Consider the following 26,392-nt stretch of genomic DNA (forward strand, 5'->3'; position numbering starts at 1 on the left):
ATTATCTAATTAAGAAAAGGTGACTGATTGTGTTTTCCCCATAAATTACTCGGGACGACTACAAGCGGGTTAATCCGGTACCAGGTGCTGGGAGCAGCAGCCCCAACACGCAGCAAGTTCGCAGTAAGGAGAGGAGGTTTCGGAGGTACCTTAGAGACGTTCATCTCTCTGTCAGAGCCACGCAACCACTCAAAAGGAGTCGGAAGGCAAAAGAAGTAAGAATTCCATGGGATGCCATAAAGCTACGCGGGTACGCGGATACTACAGCAACTCCAGAAGTTTCAGCGATGTAGATTTTGCTAATTAGAACTGGCTTTGACAAACTAGAACAGGAATTATGTAGTTACGGGTTAAAATAGGAGGTAGGAAGAAGTTCTGGGACAAAACAGAAGGTGGAATTCAGGTGGGGGAAATAAATCCCTGAAACTGTAGCAGGCACAAAAGGAGGGGGGGAAAAAAAGCCGTTTGGTTACTGACCCAAAACTTCATGGAGCAATCCCCTCTCGCTGTGCGATGCTCGTTGGAGCGTGGTCAGTCAGGTCCTGCGGTTCCCAACGCAGCCCTTGCTAACAATCATCACCTGCAATTCCAAAAACCTCTTTTTTTCCCCCCCTCCCGGCTCTGCACAATCGCGGTTTGGGTGTTACCTTGTACACGCTAATTTCAAATTCAGGTTAAAGCCTCCCAATCGTTGCATGAGACGGATGAACCTTCTTAAAAAGGTGAAAATTTATGGTTATATCAATACACGAAGCACGTGAAAAAATCGAGCCACTTGAAGTTTGTTCCTGAAATCTCCAGAAGGCGGATAAAGCTGATCTTACCTGTACCCCTTCAGCTCTGTCTGCTGTAAAGTCTCTTCGAACCACACTTTTGGTGGTAATAAATACCAGAAAAGGCCATTCCCGAGACAGCACTATTAATCAAGCCACTCTCAGCTATTTTGTCAAAAATACTCGTCATTGCGTTAATTGCCAGGTCTCGGGTGACAATCAGCCGGCAGGCCCCGCGGATGGAGCCGAAGCTTTTAATGACAGCCCGGGTGATTATATCCACTCTGTGTTTACGGATTGCTCAGGCTGCTTGATTGAAGAAATTACTGATGGAAAACTTGTAACTGAGGTCGGGATTTTTTTTTCCCTCGGAAGAAGGATGGCGCTGGGCAGCAAAGTCCTGCTCCTTCTCCATGGGCTCCGCCAGCAGCCGGCTCAAGGCTGCTCGTCCCCAGCGAGCCGGGACAGTGAGAGCTTCACCCAACTGACCCCACTGGATTTAAAATCAACTTATTCCTAATTTTTATCTTTATTGAAAGTGGGTAAGTTAGGGAACGCCGTTCACATCCACTGAAAATATTGTTTCCTGGATGTTGCAGAGTAGAAAGCTTTTCTAGAATCACAGAATGGTTTGGGTTGAAGGGACCTTAAAGCCCACCCAGTGGCACCCCCTGCCCTGGGCAGGGACACCTCCCACCAGCCCAGGTTGCTCCAAGCCCCGTCCAACCTGGCCTTGAACCCCTCCAGGGATGGGGCAGCCACAGCTTCTCTGGGCACCCTGGGCCAGGGGCTCACCCCCCTCACAGGATGCGGGGGCCCTGGAGGTAACTTGGGTGACCTTGATTTGATCCTCCAAGAACGGTTTCAGGTCGCCCCTCAGCTGCGGTCGGCGAGCTCCGTGAGGTTGGCCTGGTGGGGTGTAGAAATAGAAAAACTGTTTTCTCCTTAAGGTTAAAGACGGGTCTCTGGTAGGAGTCACATTATAACTTTGTAATGTTAATGCCTAAAAAAGCTCCCTAAAAATTACAAAGAGTAATTTGTAATTAAGAGTAAAAATAGAAAAACACAAGAGTGTTTAGAAGTTGGCTTTACTGGAAGGCGTTTTTGCTGTTGCCTGCCCCCAGCCCCTCAACGGGGAGAGCCTGTTCCCTCAGAGCCTGACGGCACCAGCACGGGGCGGGTACGGGTTGAAGTACCGACTCTGCACTGCACAAAGGGCTGCGGGTTTTTAAAGCTGTTTAGAGGGGCTTTCGTGAGGGCTGGAAATGCCAGCGACTGTTTGGGAGAGACAGTTCCCCCCTTCTAACCTACGCTTTGTTATCCTTTCTAGCCCTCGCAGCCGATTCCCCGCAACACGAGCCATTAAACGTCAACGGAGTCACAGCCGCCGCAGAGGTGTGATTTTACTTTGCGGTACGCGTCGACTTGGGGGGGGAAAAGTTCAGTAGGAACTCGAATAAAATGTTAAGACTTAAAATATGTAATTAAGAAAAGCGCAGAGTCACGTTGTTGATTTTAGGACAGTTTTTTTTGTCTCTGTTTTCCAGATGTAGCAATGTCACACAGTCCCCTATGGCAACACTCGAAGGTCACAGGCCCTGGCCGTGTTTAAAGCTCTGAGGAAATAACGCATCAAGGTAGCATTAAAAAAAGTGCATTCACTTTTCATTCACTTTTATTAAATACACCTTTACACTTATAAAAAAGTCTAACATTTTAAAATACTAATTTAGATCGTTATCCATTCTATAAATCACGGATGTTTGAAAGTACGCAGTGCTGCCAAACCTCAGTGACATTTACATGAGAAAAAGAAAACGGTTCCAGTTTTTTTATTAGAAATACAACATTATGTCACAATATATTGCAAGCTGGATGTTTATTTCAAAAGAGTGTGCAGCATACAAGCAGTATTTAATTTTTATAGGACTATTTTTATAGGAATATGTAAAATTACTCTTTACAAATCTCCTTTGTGGGGTTGGAACGATTTTAATAATTAACGAGCGAACAGGGAAAAAGACAAAACAAACCAGAAATGACCGGGAAAGTCGTAGGCACTTAAGGAGGTCCCGAGGAGCAGAGAACCGGGACATCGAGCTCAAGGGATGAGGTGCGTACCCGGCCCGCTTTCTGCCCACTGGAAGAAGCCACACGCTTTCTCCTGCCCAAGGGGGCACACAAAAAAGTCCTTGCCGTTATTGGGACCCATCTTCAACACGCTCTTCATAACGCAGCGCTTGCCGTGGTTGCAAAAGGGGAAATTCAGGTCAGCCCACTGCCAAAAGAAACGGGTTTTAGGCACCGATTTAGCATACGTGATGGCCGGGAATTCCTTATTTTAAAATCGGGAACAGAAACAGATCTGCGGGAGGCCCTAGCAGAAAGTCTTCCTAGTAGTTAATTTGATCTCTCTTGTGATCAGCGATTACAGAGTTTCCTTTAACACTAATTGCAACTGCGCGCGCTTTAACTGATGTAATTTGAATTGATGTCAACACATAGTTTTCTTCAAATTAAAGCATTACAGTCGTTACTGTCTTGAGTTCCTCGCACCAGTTGGAAGGTGGGGGTAGGTGCTGGTGCAGCAGGGGGAGCAGGTGGCAGAACCCTCATCCTTGGAGGTTTTCAAGATTTTTGGCTAGACAGAAACGTGGCTGGTGGCTAGAGTTTGCCATAGCCCCGCTTCAAGCAAGATGTTGAGTTAAACAACTTGTCCAAGTCCCTCCAAACCAACACTTCCGCCGTGAATCTGTTTTACACCACACGGAAGCAGATGAAGAGCATTTGCACAAGGCGGCGCCTTCTCAGCCGTAAGAGAAGTAACCAAAACTCGCAGTTATAACCACTGTTACGCTCTTAGTTTCAATTCAGCGTGCAAAAGTATTCCAAATTACCTCATAACTTCAAACGGATCAGAACGGTCCCCGGTTACGGATTACTGAGGCTGCAGGAACAAGTGCTCATTAGAAAACGGCTCCTGAAAAGCCTTGCCCGTACCTGGAAGTGGTGACAGCGCGTTTCCCTGGGCAGGGGGCAGGTGTAGAACCGCCTGCCCTTGTTCTCTCCCTCCTTCCTCACAACTCGCAGGCTGCAGGGGCGGCCGTGGCTGCTGCAGCGAGGGTGGGCCGCGCTCGACGCGCCAGCGGCGGCTGCCGTATGGGCTCCGGGTGTGCTGCAATGAGAGGTTACGCCACGAGTCCTGCGGAACGCTCGCGGCGTTACCAACACGGCGGCCAAAAAAACCAAAACCCCTCTCCTACCGTGACCACAGGCTCCCTCCTTGTAATTTTACACACAACAACAGCCCCAAAATTAACTTCTGCAATGCGCCCTACTGCGCCTTTGGGGCTGAACGATGGCTAGCAGGGAGCAGACCGGCCCCTGCGCTTTTCTTGCGGGTATTACCCCGGTTTTCCCCAGCCTTAGCCCATGGTTTTAATTATTTCAAAGGACTCCAATTAATCTACGCAACAAAATAAATATTACCACGGTTATTACACTGCCCAGCCCAAAATTCCAACATATTCTGATCTGCTCTGAGTGGGAAAGAGACCGATACCGAGCAATTAATCCGGGCTGCAGGTATGTGTATGCGTCACGGAACACGCTGCCCCTCTCCTCACTACAGTTACAGTAATGCTCCAAATTATATTTGGATAAGAAGTAATCCAGCTGGGGGGGTGGAGCAGTCTGCTCTGGCTGGGATGAAGTTTCTTCCTTCCTTCCTCATGGAGACAGTCTCTGGCCATCTGAACGCCATAGCCAAGGCTTTGTGTCCCAAGGGTAACGTGAGGGAGATGAATACCCTGCAATGTATCCGCGCAATGCATTTAGAGAGCAGAAAAGCAGTGAGGAAAGCTTAGGGAAAGCAGCGCTGGCAGCAGCGAGGAAACCTTCGTGAAAAAAAGGAAAGATTAATTCATTCATTCTTGCTAAATTATCAGCTTAGGGATTTTACGTTCTCTTTTATGCCTGGAAGATCGCGGTCCTGCAGACATCAGCAGGCTTCTTCCAACACCTCATTGAAAGAAAAGAAAAAGAAAACCAACAAGTTTTTGTTAGTTTTTGTTACGAAGTGTTTGGGATTGGGTTTTTCTTGGTTTTTTTTTTTTTTTTTTTTAAACATTTAAGTTGATGAGTTGCTGTAACTACCTGTTACCGTGACTGATACAGTCTCATTTCTTCTTTGCGCTCCCCCGTACTCTCAATTATCCTCCTCCAGCCTCAGTGCTCTCTAGTGCTCCACCACGACAGCAAGGAGAACCTACGTTCCTAGAGCCTAACCTGCCCGGCCAGCGAGATCCTGCCTCAAAACTGGTGCTTCAACAGCGCCGGAAATAACTTCTGTATTTCAGAACAGACACACGAGGAAGAATTTTGTAGCCTGTCGTTACTATTTCACATTCCCCCGGCATCATTTGCTCCGTAAGTGCCTTCACCCTCGCACTCCCGTTACTGTTGCGTGTGGCTGCCCAACTTTTCCCTGACAGCACTAACAGGTTCTCGCATTTCTCTTAATTAGGCAACGGATGGGTCTGAGTGGGGCCGTGTAAATACAAATCCCGGCTAGGGAGAGCGTTGAAGTAGTTGGCTATAGGAAGGGGAGGAAAGTTAAGAGAAAATAGTGCTGGGAGGTTTATCAAGGTGCCTGCACAGAGCTTTGTATCCTGCAAGAATGCTGAGAACTGCTGCTTGACAAGGAACTCTAATTAGAAAATATTCATTCAGCTTCCTTCCTTTGGTCGTCTCTCACAATGGCTTCAAGATCTGTAAGCAGATGGCAGCTGCAGCCCCAAGATCAGACAACGCCTCGGGTAGAGCTGTTGACCTAGTCGAGCTGTACTGTCCTGTTCCCGGGGAATAACCGAACCATCCGCAGCTGTTTACTCAACAGCAGCGCTGCCCAGATGCCAAAAATCGGGACTCTGCCAGTGACGGCCTGGGTCATTCAGTGCCCTTGAAATCTGAGTGGAATTTTAGTTGCTCAAGACTAAGTTACCTCTGGCAGAAATCCAAAGCCAACAGTGTCGGAACCCAACAGCACAATATTCCATTAATCCTCAGGGATAACGTTGGTTGATAGGATTATAAAAAGACTCATTTACGTTTTAGAACACGCACCTGATTGCTGTATTATATTGGTGAACAGAAGGTACATGATCCGTTTTCTGTTTCTTCTGGATGTGTCTGAAAGCGGGAGGTTGCTGCGAGGAGGACAAAGCCACTGAACAATCCTTGTCTCTGCCTGCCCCGGGCCGGCAGACCTCAGCTTGGATTGGACTGGGATTGCTTTTTGGGGCAACCCACTGAGAGCGTCCGTCGGGTATTTGGGTATTGTTTCTCCCATCAGCTACGTTACCGAGGTCTGTTAAGACAAGAGTTGTAGTTCCAAATGCCGCTTTCCTATTGATCTTTATTTCCGTGCTTGGTTTTCCGAAATCGTTACAAGGATACTTCATTAAATTTGCGTTAAAGGCTGCAGAATCTTCAACATTCTCTGTCTTTGGAACTACGGAAAGACAAGTTATTGGTTATAATGCATTTATGCAGAGTGATACATCGTGTTCCTGCTCTGTATTCGTAAATCGTCGTACAGGCAGTGAAAGAGTAAATTTACCGTTCCATCTTGGAAGATCTCAAAACCTGTCACAGACTAGCTATAGTACCAAATTTCTTACAATAAAAAAAGCTCAAGCACTTTTGGAGTCACGTACAACACGCATTTCGAGATAACATCAGTATTGCTTGAATAGGATCAGATGCAAATAGTACTCTGTAAATGAAAGCCAGTGGAGAATTAACTCACACAAAATTGAATTTGGCCCAAATACAGGGATTACAATACTTAAATTTTTCAAAATAACCTCGTGTGACTCCCAGCTCTGGGAGATGGCAGGGTATGGTACCTCCAGCAGCAATACGTTACCCATTTTTAAAGTATTGTTTTACTAGGAATATTCCTTTCTAGTGCTTTCAGGGTTCCCGTCCCTTCCAAACGTTGCCTGCATCCAAACTTATCGATCCCTAACCGCAAGGGCCTTCAGAAGCAGGCAGTTCAGGCGTTGACTTTGCCTTTATCTCCTGACATAAACAGCAGGTTTCTCTGCAGAATCAGAGGCCTGCCCAGTGGGCAATAATCATTCCAAAAGAGCGGGCATAATTTATTAATGCCAGGTCAATAAGTAAAGGGCCTGGAGGTAATCTTTCCTGCGAAAAGTGTGAAAAGAAGAACTTTATGAGGTCCCTGCATGCAATCTTTGTTAAGAAACTGTGAAGCCGTAGTGTTCAGGAACAGTCTGCCCTTTTCTACCGTCTCCTCCTACATCTTCCCTCCAGACAAGGAAGAGGGAATTAAGCAGGAGAAAAATCACAGAATGGTTTGGGTTGGAAGGGACCTCAAAGCCCCCCCAGTGCCACCCCCTGCCCTGGGCAGGGACACCTCCCACCAGCCCAGGTTGCTCCAAGCCCCGTCCAACCTGGCCTTGAACCCCTCCAGGGATGGGGCAGCCACAGCTTCTCTGGGCAACCTGGGCCAGGGGCTCACCGCCCTCACAGCCAAGAATTTCTGCCTCAGATCTAACCTAAATCTCCCCTCTTTCAGCTTAAAACCATACCCCCTCATCCTGTCACTCCCCTCCCTGCTCCAGAGTCCCTCCCCAGCTTTCCTGGAGCCCCTTTAGGGACTGGAAGGGGCTGGAAGGTCTCCCCGGAGCCTTCTCTTCTCCAGGCTGAACCCCCCCCAGCTCTCTCAGCCTGTCCTCACAGCAGAGGGGCTCCAGTCCTCCTGGCACGTCCATGGCCCCACTCCAACAGGTCCATGTCCTTCCTGCGTTGAGGGCTCCAGAGCTGGACACAGTACACAGTTTAAGACAAGACAGTTTCCATGATCGCCTGTGCAAGATTTCCCCGAAATCTGACTTTAAGTTAGGTAAAGTTATATAAATTCAATTCCCATTGAGACACTTCTACAGTTCGCATCAAAACTCCCCTCCTCCCCCCGTTCCCAGTAGAGGTTCCGGACAACCTTTCAATACCTTCAGGCCTCGAAGTCAAACAGGCATCACAGATTTCAGCAGAAGGCTTGTTTATTAGGGTACAGCGCACACACGTCCACTCCTCTTCGGCTTTCTCAGCGACGCGTTCATTAGAACATGACCCCCTGCCATATGCCCAGCCAATTAGGCTATTTCTAGTTGGCAGTTTGCTGCGAAACAAAAGAATGATGTTAGTCTTTTGTGACGTTTCTTCTCCAAATTGCCTTACACCGCTAGGCGCAGGGAGGCACAGGGCTAGAGAACAAGTGTTACGCTGCCTAGCAGAGCCTGGACAGCGTGTCATCGTTACAGTTTGATTATTTTTGTTTTCATTACCTCAAGGGAAAACCTTTCCCGACGCCGCAGAAGCAACACAAATAAAAATATTTAAACGAAGACCGACAGAAAGTTAATAATTAACTGACGTGCCCTCCAGCACAATGCCCCAGCCTCTTTCAAATTCCCTGCCGCTTTCAAGTACTGCAGCAAGAAACCTGGCGAGAAAGGGAGAATTTTTCAGTAATTTCCCCCCATCCCTCGTACAGAACGCTTAATAACAAATGCGTTGCTGGACGAAGAACTGTTCAGAAGCCAAACTACAGAAAGCCACACAATGTAGCAAACACATTTTTTTTTTTTTTTTTTTGCTCTCATTTAAATGGCACCCTTCAGACCCCTTTGTTATCGGAACAGCCAACAGAACCGAAAACCTTAAAAGTGAGAAAGTCTTTCCTGTGTGTCACCATTTGCTGGAAAGCCTTTTAACGTGTAGGAGCCTGTTCAGAATTCAGGATTTTTCTTTTTCTTTTTTAGTGCCTTTTTTCTCCTCGTCAGAAGGAGTTCAGGCATGTCCTAGCTGTGACTGGCGAGCCAAAGCTGTACTCCAGACACCTCTATAGATTTCATTTTATTTATTTTCTTGTAAATTGTAATCTCTCCTATGTTATACACTGATTTAGAATCCAAGTCACTATTGTACAGTCACTACGTGCTACCAAGGACTGATTTTGTCATACTATCTAAACATTGTTAGCATGCTAAATGTCACTTGAACTTATGTGTTCAGTAAGATACACGGGCAACTTTTTAAGTACAACGGTTGATAAGCCGTCAAGCATTTTTCTCCATAGTTTTTGCGGAATTACGCACTTTTTGGAGACTTCTTGTTTAGTCCTCAGAATTTAAGCACTTCGGTTAATAACACAAATGCTGTACTTGGGGCCTGTTGTGACACTCCTTAGAGCTATTACTTATTCCATAATCACCACTCTCCTTAACAGGCTGGATTTCTACGATAACGGTAGGGATATCCGCTACCTACCACATCTCCACCGCAGGAAAACTAAGGCGGATAATGAGAACTGCTGACATACCAGAGCTCCTGCGCTGTCAAGAGGCAGAACAGACGTTACAGGAGCGTTCACCAAAATACTGTGGCTAGATAACAAAACAGCCCAACCAGAAGTGTGAAAAATGGGTATTTTCACATCACCAGACCAGTTGTTCCGCTCAGCTATCAAAGACACATTACTAGACTGAATATATTCAGCATGGCGTGTTTTGGAGTTAACTCCACGTCACCTGTCACACGTCCCGCGTCCCCCTGCCCCGTCCCAACTTTGGAACGCGAAACAGGGGGAGAAAGTGTATTTTAAAGATTCAGTCTGATCTCAGGGGCTCCCTTCAGCCTTCAAAGTTGAAAAGCTTGGAATGGCAGATAAACCGCTCCAGCTAAAGATACTTTTATTTGGTAACAGCTCCTGCTTGATAGAAAACAGAGCAGTACAACACAAAGACCTGACCATTAGGACGAGGACAGCACCAGAAGAGACCATTTTGTTTTATAGCTACCATTACCGTGTTTTTCACTGAAATATACCACTGTTTAATTAGTTGTTTAAAAAAAAAAAAAAAAACACAAACCACCCAAAAAACACATCAAAGAAAAAAAATGAACAAAACCCCTAATCACGACTTGTTCTAGAACAGAGAGAGAAAGGTATTTTGTTTCCTTGCATCATTTCCTAGTTATCTGACTCAGCGGACCGCTGCTGCCTTCCTACCCTTCTGCCCAACATTTCGCATTATTACTGTCTGAAAATACGGCAGATTGGGGTTATCAGCATGTGAAATATTTATCTTCCACCCTGGAATGTTCTATATTTGATCTGTACTCAAAGGCGATTTTTAAGCTTTAACCAAAATCCCTTCAGCCATCTGAATCTTGAAAGAAGGTTGGAGGTGGGAGAGGGATTTGTGCGTTCTGTAAATCTTACCTAAAAAAAAAAATAAATATATATACACACACACACACTCATGAAGGCAAAGTTTGCAAAGCAAAGCAGTATCTTCTATTAGATTGACAGAGCTCAGAATAAAAAGGAAAGATTCTGAGACCTCAGACGAAAATTTTCAAGAATAACTGAGGTATGTTAAGAGCCTGAACGAGGTGCTTTTGGAACTTTTACCTTTTGACCCTTTGTGATATCAAACGCATTTTGTGCTTTTCTAAAATAAAAGGAGGAAAGCTGCTGCTAGCACAATTTATGTGGCACTGAAAGCGTCTCTGTCGCACCCCTGAGGTAAAGCCTTTCCAAATGCAATAAGGAGGAAGAAAGAAAAAAAGTCCTCAACTCTATAATATTTGCTGCACTCTGAGTTTACGGAAGTTTTAGTTATCCTCAGAGTAACTCTACAGCCAGAACAAAATTGCATAGATGGAAAGCTATCTGATAGTCCAGGACTGAAGGGGATAGCCTATGAAAAGAAATTATAATTCCTACACTGGATTAGAACAATAGCTTTTTCATAACAGGAGGGGCCTTTGAAAGAAATAGTATCAAAGAATCAAAGCTTTTAACCATTTTTAAACACCAATGGCCAAAACATTTTTCTTTTGCAAACGCACAAGGATCCGTCCTACTTGGGAAGTGATGTCCTCGTACTGTAACAGCACTTTGAGGGCAGCAATGCTCTGAAGCGGTATAAAGTTACCGTCATACCTCGCGTGGACAAGCTGGGGATCCGCCTTTTGGCACCGCGAGCAGAAGTAAGTCATCCTGCTGTTCTCTCCTAAACGACACACAGTGATCTTCCCGCCGCACTGGCCGCAGCTTGGGCGCTTGTATACTTTGTAGTGTTTGTAGAGCGGAGACCCAGTTTTGCGGCACTAAAACAGAACGTGTTTCAAACCCCAGTTAGAGACTCGGTATCAATTTTATGTCAGTCCCTCTACAGTTCAACTGAAGCGAAAATAAACCCTACGTAAACTGACAGCTCAAAGACTATATAAAGCTATTTACGGCACACTCACACTGGCTATCATCTGTATTTCATATTATTTTATGACAAGAACTGACTTCAAATCGGATATAATAGTGTCTGGAATTCTCCACATAATGAAATAAACGACACAAGACAAAAAAACCATACTAATATGGTGCAGAAAGCAGACGTTTAAGCAAACTATTAAACAAATTACATTTTTAACCTTTATGATTGAAAGACGGTATTTAGGAAAGTTAGGTGCCCTCCTCCTAGCCTACAAAAAAAAAAATAAAATTTAGCTCCTTGCCTTTCATAAACACCAAGAGAAACAGACAAGAATTTCATGGCTGCTGTTCATTTCTCTGCATGTGGCTTAAAGAAGAAAAACATAGAAGAATTAGGTGAAATTAACTTCCTAAAATAGACAAATAGAGAGAGATCAACCAGGAATTACAGAATTTACGGGGTAAGAAATTAAATCCTAGTGAAGTTGTGGCAGCAGGGAGAAACTGCAATTTAATTCACTCCAGCAACCAAAAACATTGCTTCAGTTAGGAAAAAAACCAAGTTGTTAGAAGTTAGAATGTACTTAGTCGAATAAATATACTTGCTATTTCAAGTTTTGTAAAAGAAGCCACATGAACTACCTTCATCCTTCCCTGGGGCGATCTCTAGTGCCCAGTTTGAAGAGTGACCTTTATGTTATCTTACACGTAAGCGTGTGCTTAACCTACATCAAGTGACGCTCCCGCGCGTGCGCAGCAAAACTGAACTGGCCCTCGGGCAGCATCCGTCAAACTCTTCTGCTGCAACGGGGCCAAGCTGTGCACACTCTTACACTCCAGACTCCCCACCTTCCCATCGCTTAACAAGTCACAATTAACAAAGAGCACACAAATGAACATTTCTGTTCATGGAAACATTTGTCCTGTCGCATTGTTTTGCTGTTTTCACGAGATAATCACATGCTAATTAACACGCCGGAGTCAAGTTTTGGAGGTTTCTCTGAAACATGTGCCAATACCTTATAAAAAAGCAGGGTAAAATCACGTGTCATTTTCACCAAGTGACGTATATGCTCATCTGTCAGTTGGCAAACCTGTAAGAAAGACAAGAATGATTTTTAGAACATTACAATGCTACGGGACAACAGCAGAAAGACCTGTAACCTACCTATAATTAAAACCTGTAAACTAAAACCCCTAATTGCAATCTCAATCTATTTTGCAAACATCCGACTTCTTTTCAACCAAAGTTTAGAGGCACATGCTTGAAGACCTTAACCAAAAAAAGCATGGTAAACGACGGTAGAAAAGCAAGTGATGCCACTAGCAGGGTGGAAAGTGGAAGAAGCAGCTGCAAAAATAATCAACTCTGCCACAAAAACTATTCTGGATAGTAACTGAACAAAGAAAACCTGCGCACTCTTCACTTTATTTATAGGCCGACAATTTAACGGTAGCACAACAGGATGCCAAAGTCAGGATTTGAAAGTTAAATGAGTTCCCTACTAAGGAGAGGTTTTGAATTGTAGGAGAGAAGGCTTAGCCCCACGAAATGCGTCCACTCTGAGGCAGGAGCAGCAGCACCAGGTGCCAAGGAATGCCACGACAAATATCTCCAGTTATAATGATAAAAGATTAATTTAGTGGCTTAGAGTAACTTCAGAAATGACAGATGACAAAACAAAGATATGATGACGACAAAATGTTATATAAATATCTATTTACACTCCTAATACTTTGGTATTGTTAAAAACAATCTTGAGACATTTCACCCACCTTAACAGCTGGATGAAGGCCACTGTCAAACAGTGCTTCATTTTTTATGATATTTCCCACTCCAGGTAATACTCCTTGATCCAGTAACACATCACACAACATGCGGGTTTTCTGCTGCTTGATCTCGCTTTCTGCTCGTAAGAAGCTAAACTTCGGAGAGCAGACATCCAAGCTCTCCATCATTCTCACTTTCCGCTCACTCTCAGCTGCATTTCTAGAAGAGAAAAATACATTAAGATTTATTTTTATTTTAATTATATGTTAATACAGCTGTATGGTTTTAAAAACAACACGTGACAGTATAATAGAACATTATAGGCAGATAACAGAAACCATGCAAATATTAGTGCAGCAAGAGGCACAGAAATTATATTACCCACCCCTTCCCCAAACCAGGTCAATAATACAAGCATGGAACATGCATCTGGTCCAACGTACAAGAAATCATACTCATTTCCTTCATACTAGTTTGAAAAATAATTGCCAGGTCCTTGTCTGAAAACTACTTCCAACATGGAAAGATCATCAAACATAACTAACAGTATGGTTACACTGTCCAGTAGTTACAACATGATATAAAACATTTATTTTCTTAAACCGTGATTTTACTACGTTAAGCATAATTGTTTGAAAATAATAAAATACAAGAAGTCTCAGGCTTATATAAGCTTGTATGTTTTGCAGTATTAAATATGCACCTATATGTTACTTGAATTCACATGCTCCTTCACACTCAAATGCTTTAAATCAAGCTTGCCATGTTATTTTTATTAGCGGTGAGAAGTACAATGCCAATGGACAAAAACATCCACTTAATGTCAATGAGAACAATTATACCAATTTGCTTCCAAAAAGAAAAAAAAGATAACAGCACAACCTTGGGAACATAAAAATTTGACACCAGTAATCACCGCAGGTCCTGATGCTTGTTAAGAAAGTGAGACTTGTGTGGACATTGCAGGAGCAATGGGGTTCAGCATTCAGAGCTAAGGATGGAATTAAATCCAACTTGCATTCCCAGCCTTGACACTATCTCATGAGACTATGGCATAGAAGTACTTTAGCTGTATGTAAACTGATACAAAAGTAACAAAATTAAATTACCGTACCAATAAACACGGTATGTTTTGTTTTATTTCTTTGTGTCTATGATGGCTTTCATCCAAGCACTTAACAATTTGTGTGATTTTTCACTATGTTCTTAAAAGAATGTTATAAAAAGAAATAAACAAGCTGTGTTTAAGTTGGTTAGTTTCTTCTTTACCTGTATTCTACCGTCACCTCGAAAAAACAAACAGTATCCTCTGTAAGCTGTATCTCCAACGCTGGTAGCGCTCCATTCCTGTCTTTGCTTCCATCAGGATTAATGCGCATGGAACCGTTCATACCGAAGTGAATCCTCGGAGAGAAAGAGAGTTCTTATGGGTATTTTACCTTAACAAGAGCAACACGGCAACAAACTACTTGCTTACACACTGCTCAGTTCCCAGAGAACCCTCCCCAAGACAGAAACACTCCGAAAACCAGCAGTTTTCCAGTGGTCTTCATAATTCATTATACGGAAGTCAAACCTGATCATTAAGTAACACATTTTGTGTGTGTGGTTGGACTCGATGATCTCAAAGGTTCTTTCCAACCATGAAGATTCTATGATTCTATGATTTTCCAGTGCATTGCACTTAAAAATTTTTTTTCACTTGATAGGCTGGTCTTTCAACGTAGGTTCTTAAGTCCTCGGGGAGGCTGAAAGAAATGAGGCTGCTTTACCAGACAATTTTCTGCTAAATCAGGCAGAAGTCACCTGCTACGAAGGGAAAGATTTCAGCCCTCACGTTGCCAACGCTGTTATCATATCAAAGCTACTTCCAATAACACCATAAACAAAGTCATTAACATCTGCCTTATGTTGTTTTCAGCTTTTCTTTGCCTACAACCAAGGCAAAACCTGCAGGTCAATTAAAAATTAATAAAAGAAAGAAGCTGAAAAATGCACAGATGGCAAAGAAGTGGAACAGACTCTTTCAAGCATTCCTTTTACAGATCACTAATGCTTTAAGAGGTCTTACATTTTATAATATCTTCTGCTGGGAGCTAGTATACTTGAGCAAAGGACAAGTTTGACTTGAAATTTTATTTATTTCAAATTCACCTGGTACATTCAAGTCCCAAAACCCCCTGAAACAGAGGGAGTGCCCTACTCCTTTATACATTGTATATCAGGATAGGCGGATTATTTTGTAGCTACGAAATATTTAACAGATCAAACTACACAAATGACCAAAGAAATGCAACATCAGGTGTATATTTCCTTTTAGCCCCTCTTTGTTACATTTCAGGAAGGGCAGGCATTTTAAATATTTACAGATAGGTTAAGACAACATTTTATTAAGCATAGTCTTAAAGTCAACTCTTTATGTAACTTCTCATTAGCGCTTCTTCTTTTTTTTTTTTTTCAATTTTTTAAAAACCTTTGTCTTTACAAAACTCTCTTCTTAAAAATCAGTTCAGCTGATACAAACATTTCAGCCGCTTATTTTCAATAGCCACTTCCAATTCTTAAATGCCATGAATAGTAATGCACAGGCTTAACCGGTCAAATTTCTTTTTAAATCTAGTCACATTTATTTGTAAACCAAATTCTTGCACCTTGCTACCAAATGGTAAGGCACTAAATGCTTCCAGAAAGTTCTTTTAAAAGATATAGCATTCACATTAACAGCTCTTACATTAACACATTAACAGTTCTATTTACCAAGCTCCAGGACGCTGTTCAAAAGGAGCACTAAGAATCACAATTATTAGCAAATTTAGTGACTTGTCAGTTCATGACTAGAAAAAAATAATTGAGTCATTGCTACACATTTACATGTAAAAACCTTAAAAAATTTACAAAATTTCACTCCAGCATGTTTCACTGCCTTTGATGTCCCGAAATAGGGCAAAACAGAAATCTTCCCATTTTAATTACAAATAGAAAAGCCATGCTAATTAAACCTAGGATCTTTTACTCAACGATAACCAGTAGTAAGAAGTTGATGATTTTTTTGTTGATGTTTTGAAGTAAAAAAGGTGAGGTTTTTGAATTATTTAGCACTACACAATATTGTAAGGATCTGCGTTCATTTAAAATATTTTCCCCCATAAAAATAAAAGATTAGTAGCAGCACAGTCAAACTATTATATGGACATCTAAAAAACAGTAACAATTCACATTATCAAGTTCCAAAGGCCAAGATGTAATCTCCAGTCACGACACTGTATGCCTTGCCTTTAAGGGATTTGGAGTCGACAATTATCTCTTTCCTAAGAATATTGATGGTTTTGCATAACTGAAAATAGACAAATGTGCACTATCAATTTTCAGAAACTTGTCTAAACCACTTATCACTCCAAATTTACATTAATAGCACACTACAGAAACTAAACCCAGGACAACCTCTCTCACGTAACTGCAGCGTTTCCATGGCAAACATGCAGTCCACGCGAGTCTCTCCTGCACAACTCACAAGTAGCAGAGAAATTTTTTTTTCAGCTTTCATTGATTACTTAAGTGACTTTCAAGGCAAAATTGAAAAAAAATATAATCCTTAGATTTGCCAAAAAACCTTGACTTTCTTCAGTAACTTTAATGTCCTTGTTTAAATGGACATCAAAAAGTAGAAACATTAAATTCTTCAGAAGGTATCACTGCTCCTTTGTATTCCTAAAAAACCCAACCTTCTACTGCCCACCGTGGATTGCAAATACACTGAACTTCATTTGCTAATTGCTATCCACAACACGGCAACACTTCAGAAGTATCCTCCTCATTTGCAAGTCAGGCAAGCGGCAGCCAAACTGTATAAAACGATTTCACGGCCAGGTTATCTCCTTCCGCCAGGCAGCCATTCCCCACTCGAGAAAATCCAAGAGCACAAAATGAGTTAATAACCCTGCACGGCCCGGTCTTTCACAAGGCATGTGCGACTAATGCTACTTCAGCATGACCACCAGCTTTTTACAGGTAATCGCGGCAGACAAGAAAAGCTGGTTTTGTTGAGAAATAACATACAGATAACAGACTCTGTATATCAGTGACCCTCCTCATGACAAGTCCCCTATTTGAGAGTTAACTTTATTAAAGAAATAATACGTCCTTTGAAGGCGTATTCCGTATTTCCTCTCCTAATAACAAACCCGGCAGCCAATCTATCTCAGGCTGCTGTAAGGTGCATTCTCTGAAGCCTTCCTCTACACCCCCTCAACACCTTTATGATGCATAATATACATTTTTAAAACAAGAGAATGAACATGTTCGTTATCAGATAATAAGTAACTTCTGCCTCTGCACAGAGGAGACCTTTTCTGTACATAACTTCTACAAACTTTCCAATTGAGTAAGTAAGTGATATAACTAAAGGGATTTCTTAAATACAGTTTCTAGAGCTACAATGACTGATGAACTGATGAAACTTTTAAACTTATCATCAAATGATAACTGAAGGTTGTTTTCATTAAGCACAATAATAAATTATTGCATTGGCTAGAAACTTAATAATTATTTAAGACCTTTCAGGGTCAAAGGATTATATCTGCCATACTAGAACTTGGCCATATTTTTTTTCTCTTTGAAGAAAACTTTTGCAAAATGTTTATGTACTTTCCCTAGTAATGGCTTTTTTCTTCTGAAAAAGTAATTCAGTCTGTCGAAATAATGTTTTCTTACTGTATAATTCACTCCTTTGCTTATCTAATCAATTTGTAGTAAATGCAATAGTCACTTAAAAAAGGCTAACATCTGTATCAGTTATCTCCCCCGCCTTTCTCTTTAATCTTCCTTTCTGACTTACCTTTTTCTTTTTAAAACCTGTTTTTTCTTCTCCGTTTCTATTTAATAAAGCACAATACAAAGCAAGAGAAACTGGTCAGGACCACAGTCCTATCCTTCACAAATACGTGTTGCTTTAAACACATATGAAGTCCTGTCCTACTAGTGACTTGCATGACTGTCATGTAAAGACTGGTTCTGTCCCTGTAAGACTAGCTGCATTTCTCTAACGCTAGGAGAAATGAGCACACAGCACTAGATCTGATAGCCAGCAGGGCCCTGCTACCAAACATCAGTTATTACTGATCAAGACATTATCAGTTTTAAATATACAAAAACCACGACCTTTGCTCAAGATCAGTCACTAGGCAACAAAGACTACACTGAACGTAGAAGCGCTGTTGTTCTCCCTTTTAAAGATTTAAAAAGATTAGAATTATGTTGCATGTAGAAGTTGCATGTAAAAGAAAAGCATTAAATGCAAGCCTTACCTATTAAATACAAGGGCCTTACTTATGTATTCTATACTAATTACAATAAAGAATGAGAGGGGATTTTTTAATAATCCATAGCCCTGTGTGTTTGGTTAGATTTATTTGCAGTTAATTTTGCAGCACAGGGGCATATTGAACTAGAAAAAGTAAACTGAATTCCAAGTACAACCTTACCAGCTAGTACAAGAAGACGTCCAAGGGGTTAAAGCATATGTCAAAATCCTAAATGTGCCAACAAACCCCTAATAAGCTCTGCAAAGCATGAACAAACAACAAATTGGCAGTTTTACCATTTGTCTAGGAGACACGGTTTCACTAGAAAGTCAAGAGTTACATTTATGATACCCCAACCATTCATCTGCCCAAATTTCAAACCACGCTTCCCAACCACGGAGTTGTCAATATTGTTTAAAGAAAGAAAGAAAGGCAGCATAAATCTATATAGAGAGAATATTTTCAGTTTGGCTTTTTTTTTTTCATATGAGTTTATTATGATAGCAATTGAATCATAAAAATTAAGTACAGGATTTCAGTCTAAATTTCTTAAGGAAAGTTAAAAGAAATTGCAAGTACAGTTTGTAGTGGAAGATACTAAGTAACTGTAGGTGCACGTACTTCTCTGAGTTTTGTCTCTAGAAAATGCAATTTCTTGTTTGAAATTAAGTGTTTCAAGGAATAACTGTCCTTTTCAGATACCTACACATGGACTCTTAGACCAAGAATAAACTATCTGAAAATGGAAGTGACTATATGCAGTATTCCCAGCACTGCAGAGAGGCTGCTGAGAAGTTTCTCGGGAACACTAACTTTCAAATCTCTGAAACTAACAAGAACAAGATGACGGCCCGAATATGTACAGTCTGAACACGTAGGAAGCCACCTTCTGACCTCTTACCTCAAAGCCTTCTGATCAAAATACATAAAAAGTTCCTTTCCCAACGTCTCCACGCCCCTGTAAACATGTCCAACAAGGGAATCGTGACCAGAGGTTCTATCTGCGCTTGTGGCAGCCTGAAAATGATACACACACACAAAGATTAAAACAGAATTCATACTACTTTGATTCTAGCATCGGTACACATTCAGCAAGTAGCTGTATGAGCTAATTTTCCAACTTGGACAATATTAAACCTTTTCTCCTTAAGCAGCTCTATCAAAACCAATGAGACTATTAACCCAGGAAGCAGACAGTCACTATGGCTAATGCTATCATAACTTTGCTCACTCTTTTCTGAATTGAAACAATACATCTTTTTTATAAGGGTATTTTATGCCTTTTCCCTCAAGTCATAAATTCACAATAAGAGTTTCGGGATGATGTAAACTGAAGACCTATAGTTTGAATATTAAATACTTGTCAGAGTGTCAATTCTGCCACTTGCAGACCTACACCCTTCTCCAAATGCCTCTTGCTGGAGCTTCTATCCAAGCTAACACCACGCTTCCAGTGTTACACGTTGGGCACCGTGCATTACAGAAAAGCCTCCACTGAAGCCCCCAGAGCTATTTCTCTCTTCCTACTCGTTGAAAGCCTAACCTCAGAAGATGTTGAACAGCAGGTGGGACACTACTAGAAGACAAGAGGAAGATAATTGTGAGACTGAAGCAATAATCTTTTCTTGCTTAGCACATGAAACGCCACTGAAATTACACGGGACTGCTACAGGTTACCTGGTCCAAACACCTGACTTGGGTCAGGCAGCCCAGGACCTTGTCCAGCCAACTTCAGGGTAGCTCTGAAGGTCCCCAGAACCTGCTGAAACCTGCAAGCGGCATGTTCACTGTCACCAGAGCCCTAACTGCAAGGCAGTACTAGTGCTTCAACCACAAAACTCAACCGCAAAGCAAATACGACTCAATTGCCAAGTGAACATGCATTAAAGTGACTCTGGCAAATCAGCAAGGCTTCAGCTAGTTAGTGAAATTTCAGAGCTATTCTTTGTACAATCTTCCACTGTATTATTACCTTGAAATTATATATATTCAGGGGGGTTTTACGGTTATTATTCTGTCAAGTAGAAAAATAGAATTATTTTTTTTTGCATAACATCAACATCACTTACCTTGCCTTTCACGTAAACAGTTCATCCCTTCCAATAAAAGTATTAACGTAAGTTGGTGCGCAACAAGGTTTATTTTAAGCCACTCAGGTTTGTTTAAACTAAATCAGAGTAAGAAATGAAGAGGTGGAAAAACTAAGTTGTTTTTTCAAATTATTTTAAGCTAAATTCATACCGCTTTGGCACCAGGTGAGCCCTTACAGTCCTCATAGTACGAACTCTCTTACACGGTGTAGTCTTCAGCAAGGCTTTGGCCGTGGTTAGCAGCCACTGGGAGATCTAAAAAGCCCAAGACCCTTATGACTGTCACTTGTCAATGAACAGAGTCTGCCCTGAGGTGACTTTTGCTGCACCAAGTTATGAACATCAATATATTTGGGGGAATGAACTTTCTTTTTGAAACGATAGGAGCATAACTCCTTACTTCAAAAAGCTCAGTCCTTAAAGATACAAACCTATAAAGACTAAACTTTTGACTGCATAATCTTAGACAGACATATCTTGAACCACATTCTTCCTTAAATCGTTCCTAAATGGAAGTACTATCTTCTTGAGCCTTAATCACAAACGCTCCTACACTGCCTTTTATATGCTGAAGGTGGGGAAAAAATCCTCAACTTTCTGTCTGGAGGCATCCCAAATACTTGGGACACAATGCACAATTTCTCACAGCTGAGCAAAACCAGCCACGGAAAAAAAAAAATACCCCATCCACCTCTGTAACCAAAACCGCACCTTCACAGCTCATCAGCCAGGGCTGCTTACCGACATCCCAACTTCTTCTACCAGAAGGTCTCACAAACCCCAGCAGAGTTTTATACTGGTGAATTGTTTTATGCTACCAACAGAAAGGATAAAAACTAGTAGAAAAATTACATACTGTGCACACTGAGAGCAGATGCCACATTCTTTATTTATTTAAATAGTTGGTCTAATTACAATGATTTTTTTTTTTTAAGAAGTTATAGAAATAAAAGCTTAAAAGTTCCTTTCCTGCAGGCCAATGTGTACCTTTCTCTCATCATGTTTCATTCACACTTGTCAAGACTTATAATAAAAAAATTAAAATTAGGAACTGCTACTATAACATCCCTTGCATCATAGGTTTCCTGAAGCTAACTTAAATTTTAACAGTTACACTACATGAACAAGAGCGATTCTAAAAGCTTTCCCTCATCATTTCCAAACCCCCCTATGTTTCTACAGCTTCAACACCTCTTTACGCACCCAATCTGCTAATGCTTATTTATTATGCAAATTACAGGAAACCTGGGGAGGGACTCTGGATCAGGGAGGGGAGCTGTGGGACGAGGGGGTATGGTTTTAAGCTGAAAGAGGGGAGACTTAGTTAGATATGAGGCAGAAATTCTTGGCTGTGAGGGCGGTGAGCCCCTGGCCCAGGGTGCCCAGAGAAGCTGTGGCTGCCCCATCCCTGGAGGGGTTCAAGGCCAGGTTGGACGGGGCTTGGAGCAACCTGGGCTGGTGGGAGGTGTCCCTGCCCAGGGCAGGGGGTGCCACTGGGTGGGCTTTAAGGTCCCTTCCCACTCTAACCGTTCTATGATTTTGTAATTCCTGGAGCCCCTTTAGGGACTGGAAGGGGCTCGAAGGTCTCCCCGGAGCCTTCTCTCCTCCAGGCTGAACAACGCCATCTCCCTCAGCCTGTCCTCACAGCAGAGGGGCTCCAGCCCTCGGATCACCTTCGTGGCCTCCTCTGGCCCCGCATCCACAGGGCCATGCCTTCTCTCTGCCAGCCGCACCAACCCTCCTGCCCTGTGCTGGAGCCTGCCCGCCCCGCGTCCCCGCACCTCACCGGGCTCCTTACAGCCCCGATCCCCTCCTCTCCCCCAAACCCGGCGCCGTCCACCCCCCCGCACGGAGACCCAGGCGCTCCAGCCCCGCGGCGCGGCCCGGCCCGGCGCTGCCACTGAGGAGAGGCGGCCGCCCCTCCCTCTCCTCGCCCCTCACCGCGCCGCCGGCTCCGGCGCTGCCCCGCGCCCTCCGCACCGCCTGGCCCCGCCGCACCCGGGCCCGCAGCCTCTCTCCGTACAGCGTGCAACCCGGGCCCTCCACCATGGCCGCCCGCCGCCGCCTTTCCCAATGTGGCGCCGGCTGAGGGGCGGCGCTCCCGCCCCGCCACCGCCCGGCCGTTACCCGCCATGGCTGCCGGGTGGCGGCTGCGGGCCCTGAGGGAGTTCAGCGCTGGGCTGACAGAGAGAAGCGTCCGCGGGCAGGCGCGGATCGTCGGCGGGGCTCCTGAGGGGAGCGCGGAGTGGCGGCGCTGAGGGGGTTCGGGGGAGCCCGAAATGGCGGCCCGGCCTCCTTCGCCCCTTCGAGCCAGTGTTTAGTTTTAGACTGCCTTTTGCGTTAATCAGAAGGCTTTATTTTGTGAGACCTTTCAGGAAAAACACGGTATATCCCATTTATTTTGTTCTTAAGTGTAAACTTCTAATTTCCTCAAACAGTCACCAGCTTCCTGGTATTGTGTAAAACGCCCTTGCAAGTACATCTTGTAAGACTTACTCGGTGCACAACTGGAAGTTAATCTCAGCCTTAAAAAAGTCAACATTTAGTAGGTTTTTGCAGTGAGTCCAAGTTTACACAAGGAAAACGTGCTTTTCTCTGCTCGATTTGAAGTAAAAACGGGTGTAATAAACTCCACGAGCTTTAAGAAAACTGAGGGAAATGTAAGAAAATTGAGGGAACTTGCCTTTGAAGGTAGAACGTTAGACACCATTTCCTAATGTCCACCCGGTGAGGCACACTCACACTGGTCAAAATCTCTTAATTAACATTATTACTTACAGAAACAGTCCACATCCAGTCTTTTATCTGGGTTCAAACAAAATGTGTCTTATTCCTAAAAGAGTGATTTTTATTATTTTTTTTTTCCTGGAAAGGAATTGACTAAATCAGGTTAAAGTAATTACGTGTGCTGAAATAAAAATGTGAATTCATGTGTGCTACTAAAGGTAGGGTATGGTACCCTTTGTTGCAATGATATTCTTTTTTTCTTTTTCACAGTGATGTTGTTGCCATAATCGTTCTAAATTAAAACAATGAAGCTCGCTAGTCAGAGAGCAGAAATCACCAGCTTTCCAAAACGGTACGTGAAACTCAAACTGGTTTTTCTGCTGCCCCCGAGTTCCACCTTACTGTTTTACCAACGCGGTTAGAAATTGATATGTAACTCAAGTGTCTATATTATCATATGTAAGCACCTTAAAAGTACAGACAATAACCATTCCTGTTTCTTGGCTATCAAATATAATGTTTTTGTTGATAAGGGATTTTATAACTGGGTATTTCTCAGTAGATAGTTTGTGCAGTGTGTTACAGCTGATTGGGTTTTCAATTCCACATCTAATTCTGCAGATGCATCAGCACCTGCAACGCTAACCATTTATTAAGGTTCTCTACTCCTTTTTCCGCTCATGAAAACACTGAATTTTAACTAGAGATTCTGCAGTAACTCACCTTTTGCGTGCGCTTTTATTCCACTAAAAGCTGAATTCCAGGTACGTACAAACTGTCGTTGGTGAGCTTTATATTAAAGTGCTTGGTGGTGGCTGGGAAATTCCCAAACATTTGGGAGTTTCTTTGCTTTGAGAAAAGTGTTTTAAGAATATACTTGCAACAAGGGAAAGAGGGGTGGTAGCACTGTAAGGGATAACAGTCTGCTAGTTTTATAGTTTGAAACAAATGCCTAATGCTGAACTCTAAATCAGGATGTTTTTTAGGTGAAAGCACCTAAATGACAGCAGATGAATGAAGAAAGTCGTTGGGCAAAATTCCTGCTGATACAGTGTTTTAATGACGTAGTAGTGCAGTCAAGACAGAAATATTTAACTGTTTGTGTTTACAGCGTCCCAAGTAGAATAATCTTAGCTGCTTCCGTAACAGTAATTCCTTGAGTCAGGAAATCTCAGTTGCTGCCATTCGGTTTCAACACTGCAGTTCCCAGGCTAAAAGGGAACATGTTTTGTAAGATGCAAGTTTTAAAGGAGGCTGATGCATTGCTTGCCAAATAAAAGCTTTCGTTACGTTTCTTTCAGGGTTCTTTATGAGAATATAAAATTTCTTGGCAGGTAATTCCATCAATAGTTGTTCACACCTTATTTTGACTTTGGAAAATCCAATGTCCAAGAGAAATAATCTCTCCCACAGGTAATTAAGTGTGCAAATTTTGAGACCAAACAAGCAAATAAATCTCACTCGAGTATAAGTTTAACATTTGACTATTTTTTTACTTCCTGTCTGCTGTTACATCAACAAAATCATAGCATTCTGCTGTACTGTGATAATTGATATAGCAAATAATGGCAAGTCACCTGCAGTGAAAGGTAAAATCTATTTTTAAAACACAAATTGAGTAAATCTACATATGCTCATAAATTTGTCCCCTGTTATTGTAGCTGTGTGCACAGCTGCCTCTGTTATTTTTCCCAGCGGTGTTCTCAGGCACCATTTCTTGATTTGTTTGTGCATTTGCAATAGAACGATAGAACAGTGTGCTCAGAACTGGGTACTCATGTTTTTGCTGACATAGCTGGTATAATATTGCAGTTGTGATCTCTTTAGGAAAAAAAAAAGTACACTTCTTTCAAAAGTTTCAGGTTTCCCAGAATTATGAAAAGCATATAGTCCTTTTCTTTATTCCGTTTTCCAGAATTTATACAGAAGCCCCAGTTCCCTGCCTTGTTGTACCAGTTCATGTTGCAGGACATTTGGCATAAAATTGACGTGGTTAATTTGCAAGAGTGGAACTACCAACATCCAATTGCTCAAACTCTTTGTCTTATGCGCATTTTCTCCCTTGGATTAATATGTCAGTCTTAGAACATTGGTGCACAATTTAAATACTTAAGTTAAATTTGCAATTATCAAAGCTTTGAAAAAAAGATGCTGGCAAAGAATATTATCATATGGCAAATAAAGACTGATTTAAATGGAATATCATTTGAGACCAAATAGTTATATTTCTATGAAGGCAGCACGAGAGAGCAGAAATATGCAGAATACAAGCACACCCTGTTCTTTTAAACCAACAATAGTCTGAAGAACAACACCAGCACTGAGATTCTTGCTGAGGCATAGTGTTTGTTCTTCTGGCTGGTTGAAGTATACAGTGGACTACAAAAACATTCCCTTTATGGTGACAAAATCTTGGATAAGAATTAATAAGCAGTGGAGGACTGATCTGTTGCATGGTTGCCTAGAGAGTTAGTGTGAACAGTTAAGCACACTCAAAATTGCTCATTATGTAATCCTAATGAAATCCTTCCTAAACCTTGTAAAAACATTCCCAAATCCTTCTAAATTAAGTCTGTTAAGGCAATTAATCCAAATAGTTGCGTGGTTGAGGGAATGTGTTCTGGTTATGAATTCCTGGTCTGCCGGTGGATTTGGAAGGTCGTGCATAGTTGATATGGATGCATAGTTAAATGATTTTTTGTCAGTTATCTCAAAATATATAATGCCTTGAAAGCTGGGATCCTTTTATATGTTCTTACTATAGTTCTTATTTTCAGTTACAGAAAACATACTATGGTAACTTTATTTTTTACAGCTGCAGTTATTTTAAAGATATAGACTAAGGAGGTTCTTCAGAAATTGCACTAAAGTATCAATATAAAATCACGAACCAAAACTGTGAATAACAGTTTTAGTTTGGGGAGTTTCTTGCATTTATTTCATTGTTGCAGCCACAACAAAATGCTACAACTTACATTCTATTCTCACTGAACATGAAGTATGTGTTGAAAATACTTCTAATTAATGGGTTAAGGGATTGGAAGTAAAAGGGATAGTTGAAACTTTATAATACCATCCTAATTTATACCAATTGAAAGCTGGTCACCGATAAACGTATTCCTAGGGTTCCAACTCATACTAAACAAGAAAGTTGATTTCTTATTTATAAGTTTAATACATTATACTTTAAGTTGCCAAAGCAGGACATGAGTTAGACAAAGAGAGGATGCAAAAAATCACAAACCCCTTGATTATGTATGTAATTATATTTTTTAAAAAAAACGACTAATACTTCAATATTGTCACATTATTACCAGGATTTCCCTGAGCGGTGATTAATAGTGTAACAGATTCACCTGTCAATGACAGTTCGGCTGTAAGCAGGTCACCACTCTTTTAGTAAAAATCATTCCTTATATCTG

The 26,392-nt window shown here is 42.1% G+C and overlaps 1 protein-coding gene and 1 long non-coding RNA gene across 6 annotated transcripts; one reads left to right on the plus strand and one right to left on the minus strand.

Annotated features, from left to right (window-relative positions):
- The first annotated feature begins 116 nt into the window (after nucleotides 1-116).
- LOC141743657 (uncharacterized) lies at nucleotides 117-2,448 on the plus strand. Its single transcript, XR_012587141.1, has 3 exons — nucleotides 117-250; nucleotides 2,104-2,168; nucleotides 2,321-2,448. It is a non-coding gene; the product is annotated as an uncharacterized LOC141743657 (long non-coding RNA).
- On the minus strand, nucleotides 2,431-22,378 carry NEIL3 (nei like DNA glycosylase 3). 5 transcript variants are annotated; one of them, XR_012587139.1, is made up of 11 exons: nucleotides 22,185-22,342; nucleotides 19,055-19,170; nucleotides 14,123-14,257; nucleotides 12,859-13,072; nucleotides 12,102-12,176; nucleotides 10,813-10,979; nucleotides 7,811-7,980; nucleotides 5,898-6,285; nucleotides 4,336-4,582; nucleotides 3,774-3,948; nucleotides 2,431-3,051 (listed from the first exon to the last, which is right to left on the minus strand). XR_012587139.1 is itself a non-coding variant. In XM_074588396.1 (10 exons), the coding sequence occupies exons 1-10, from the start codon at nucleotides 22,290-22,292 to the stop codon at nucleotides 2,875-2,877; spliced, it is 1,725 nt and encodes a 574-aa protein (XP_074444497.1). In that variant the 5' UTR covers nucleotides 22,293-22,378; the 3' UTR covers nucleotides 2,431-2,874. The 5 variants fall into 5 exon arrangements, 4 of the variants coding, with proteins under 4 accessions (XP_074444497.1, XP_074444498.1, XP_074444499.1 ...); XM_074588396.1 differs by lacking the exon at nucleotides 4,336-4,582 and having other exon boundaries at nucleotides 22,185-22,378; XM_074588397.1 differs by lacking the exon at nucleotides 4,336-4,582 and having other exon boundaries at nucleotides 22,224-22,331.
- Nucleotides 22,379-26,392: the final 4,014 nt, after the last annotated feature.

Source organism: Larus michahellis, chromosome 5 (assembly GCF_964199755.1).
Source record: "Larus michahellis chromosome 5, bLarMic1.1, whole genome shotgun sequence".
Classification (NCBI taxonomy): domain Eukaryota; kingdom Metazoa; phylum Chordata; class Aves; order Charadriiformes; family Laridae; genus Larus; species Larus michahellis.

Excerpts from the sequence above, each read along its gene's own strand:
- NEIL3 (XM_074588396.1), bottom strand. The coding sequence starts at position 22,292 with ATGGTGGAGGGCCCGGGTTGCACGCTGTACGGAGAGAGGCTGCGGGCC. Across the intron at positions 19,171-22,184 it reads GCGCCGGAGCCGGCGGCGCG|GCTGCCACAAGCGCAGATAG; the intron begins GTGAGGGGCGAG and ends TATCATTTTCAG. Across the intron at positions 3,949-5,897 it reads CAATATAATACAGCAATCAG|CACACCCGGAGCCCATACGG; the intron begins GTGCGTGTTCTA and ends CTCTCATTGCAG.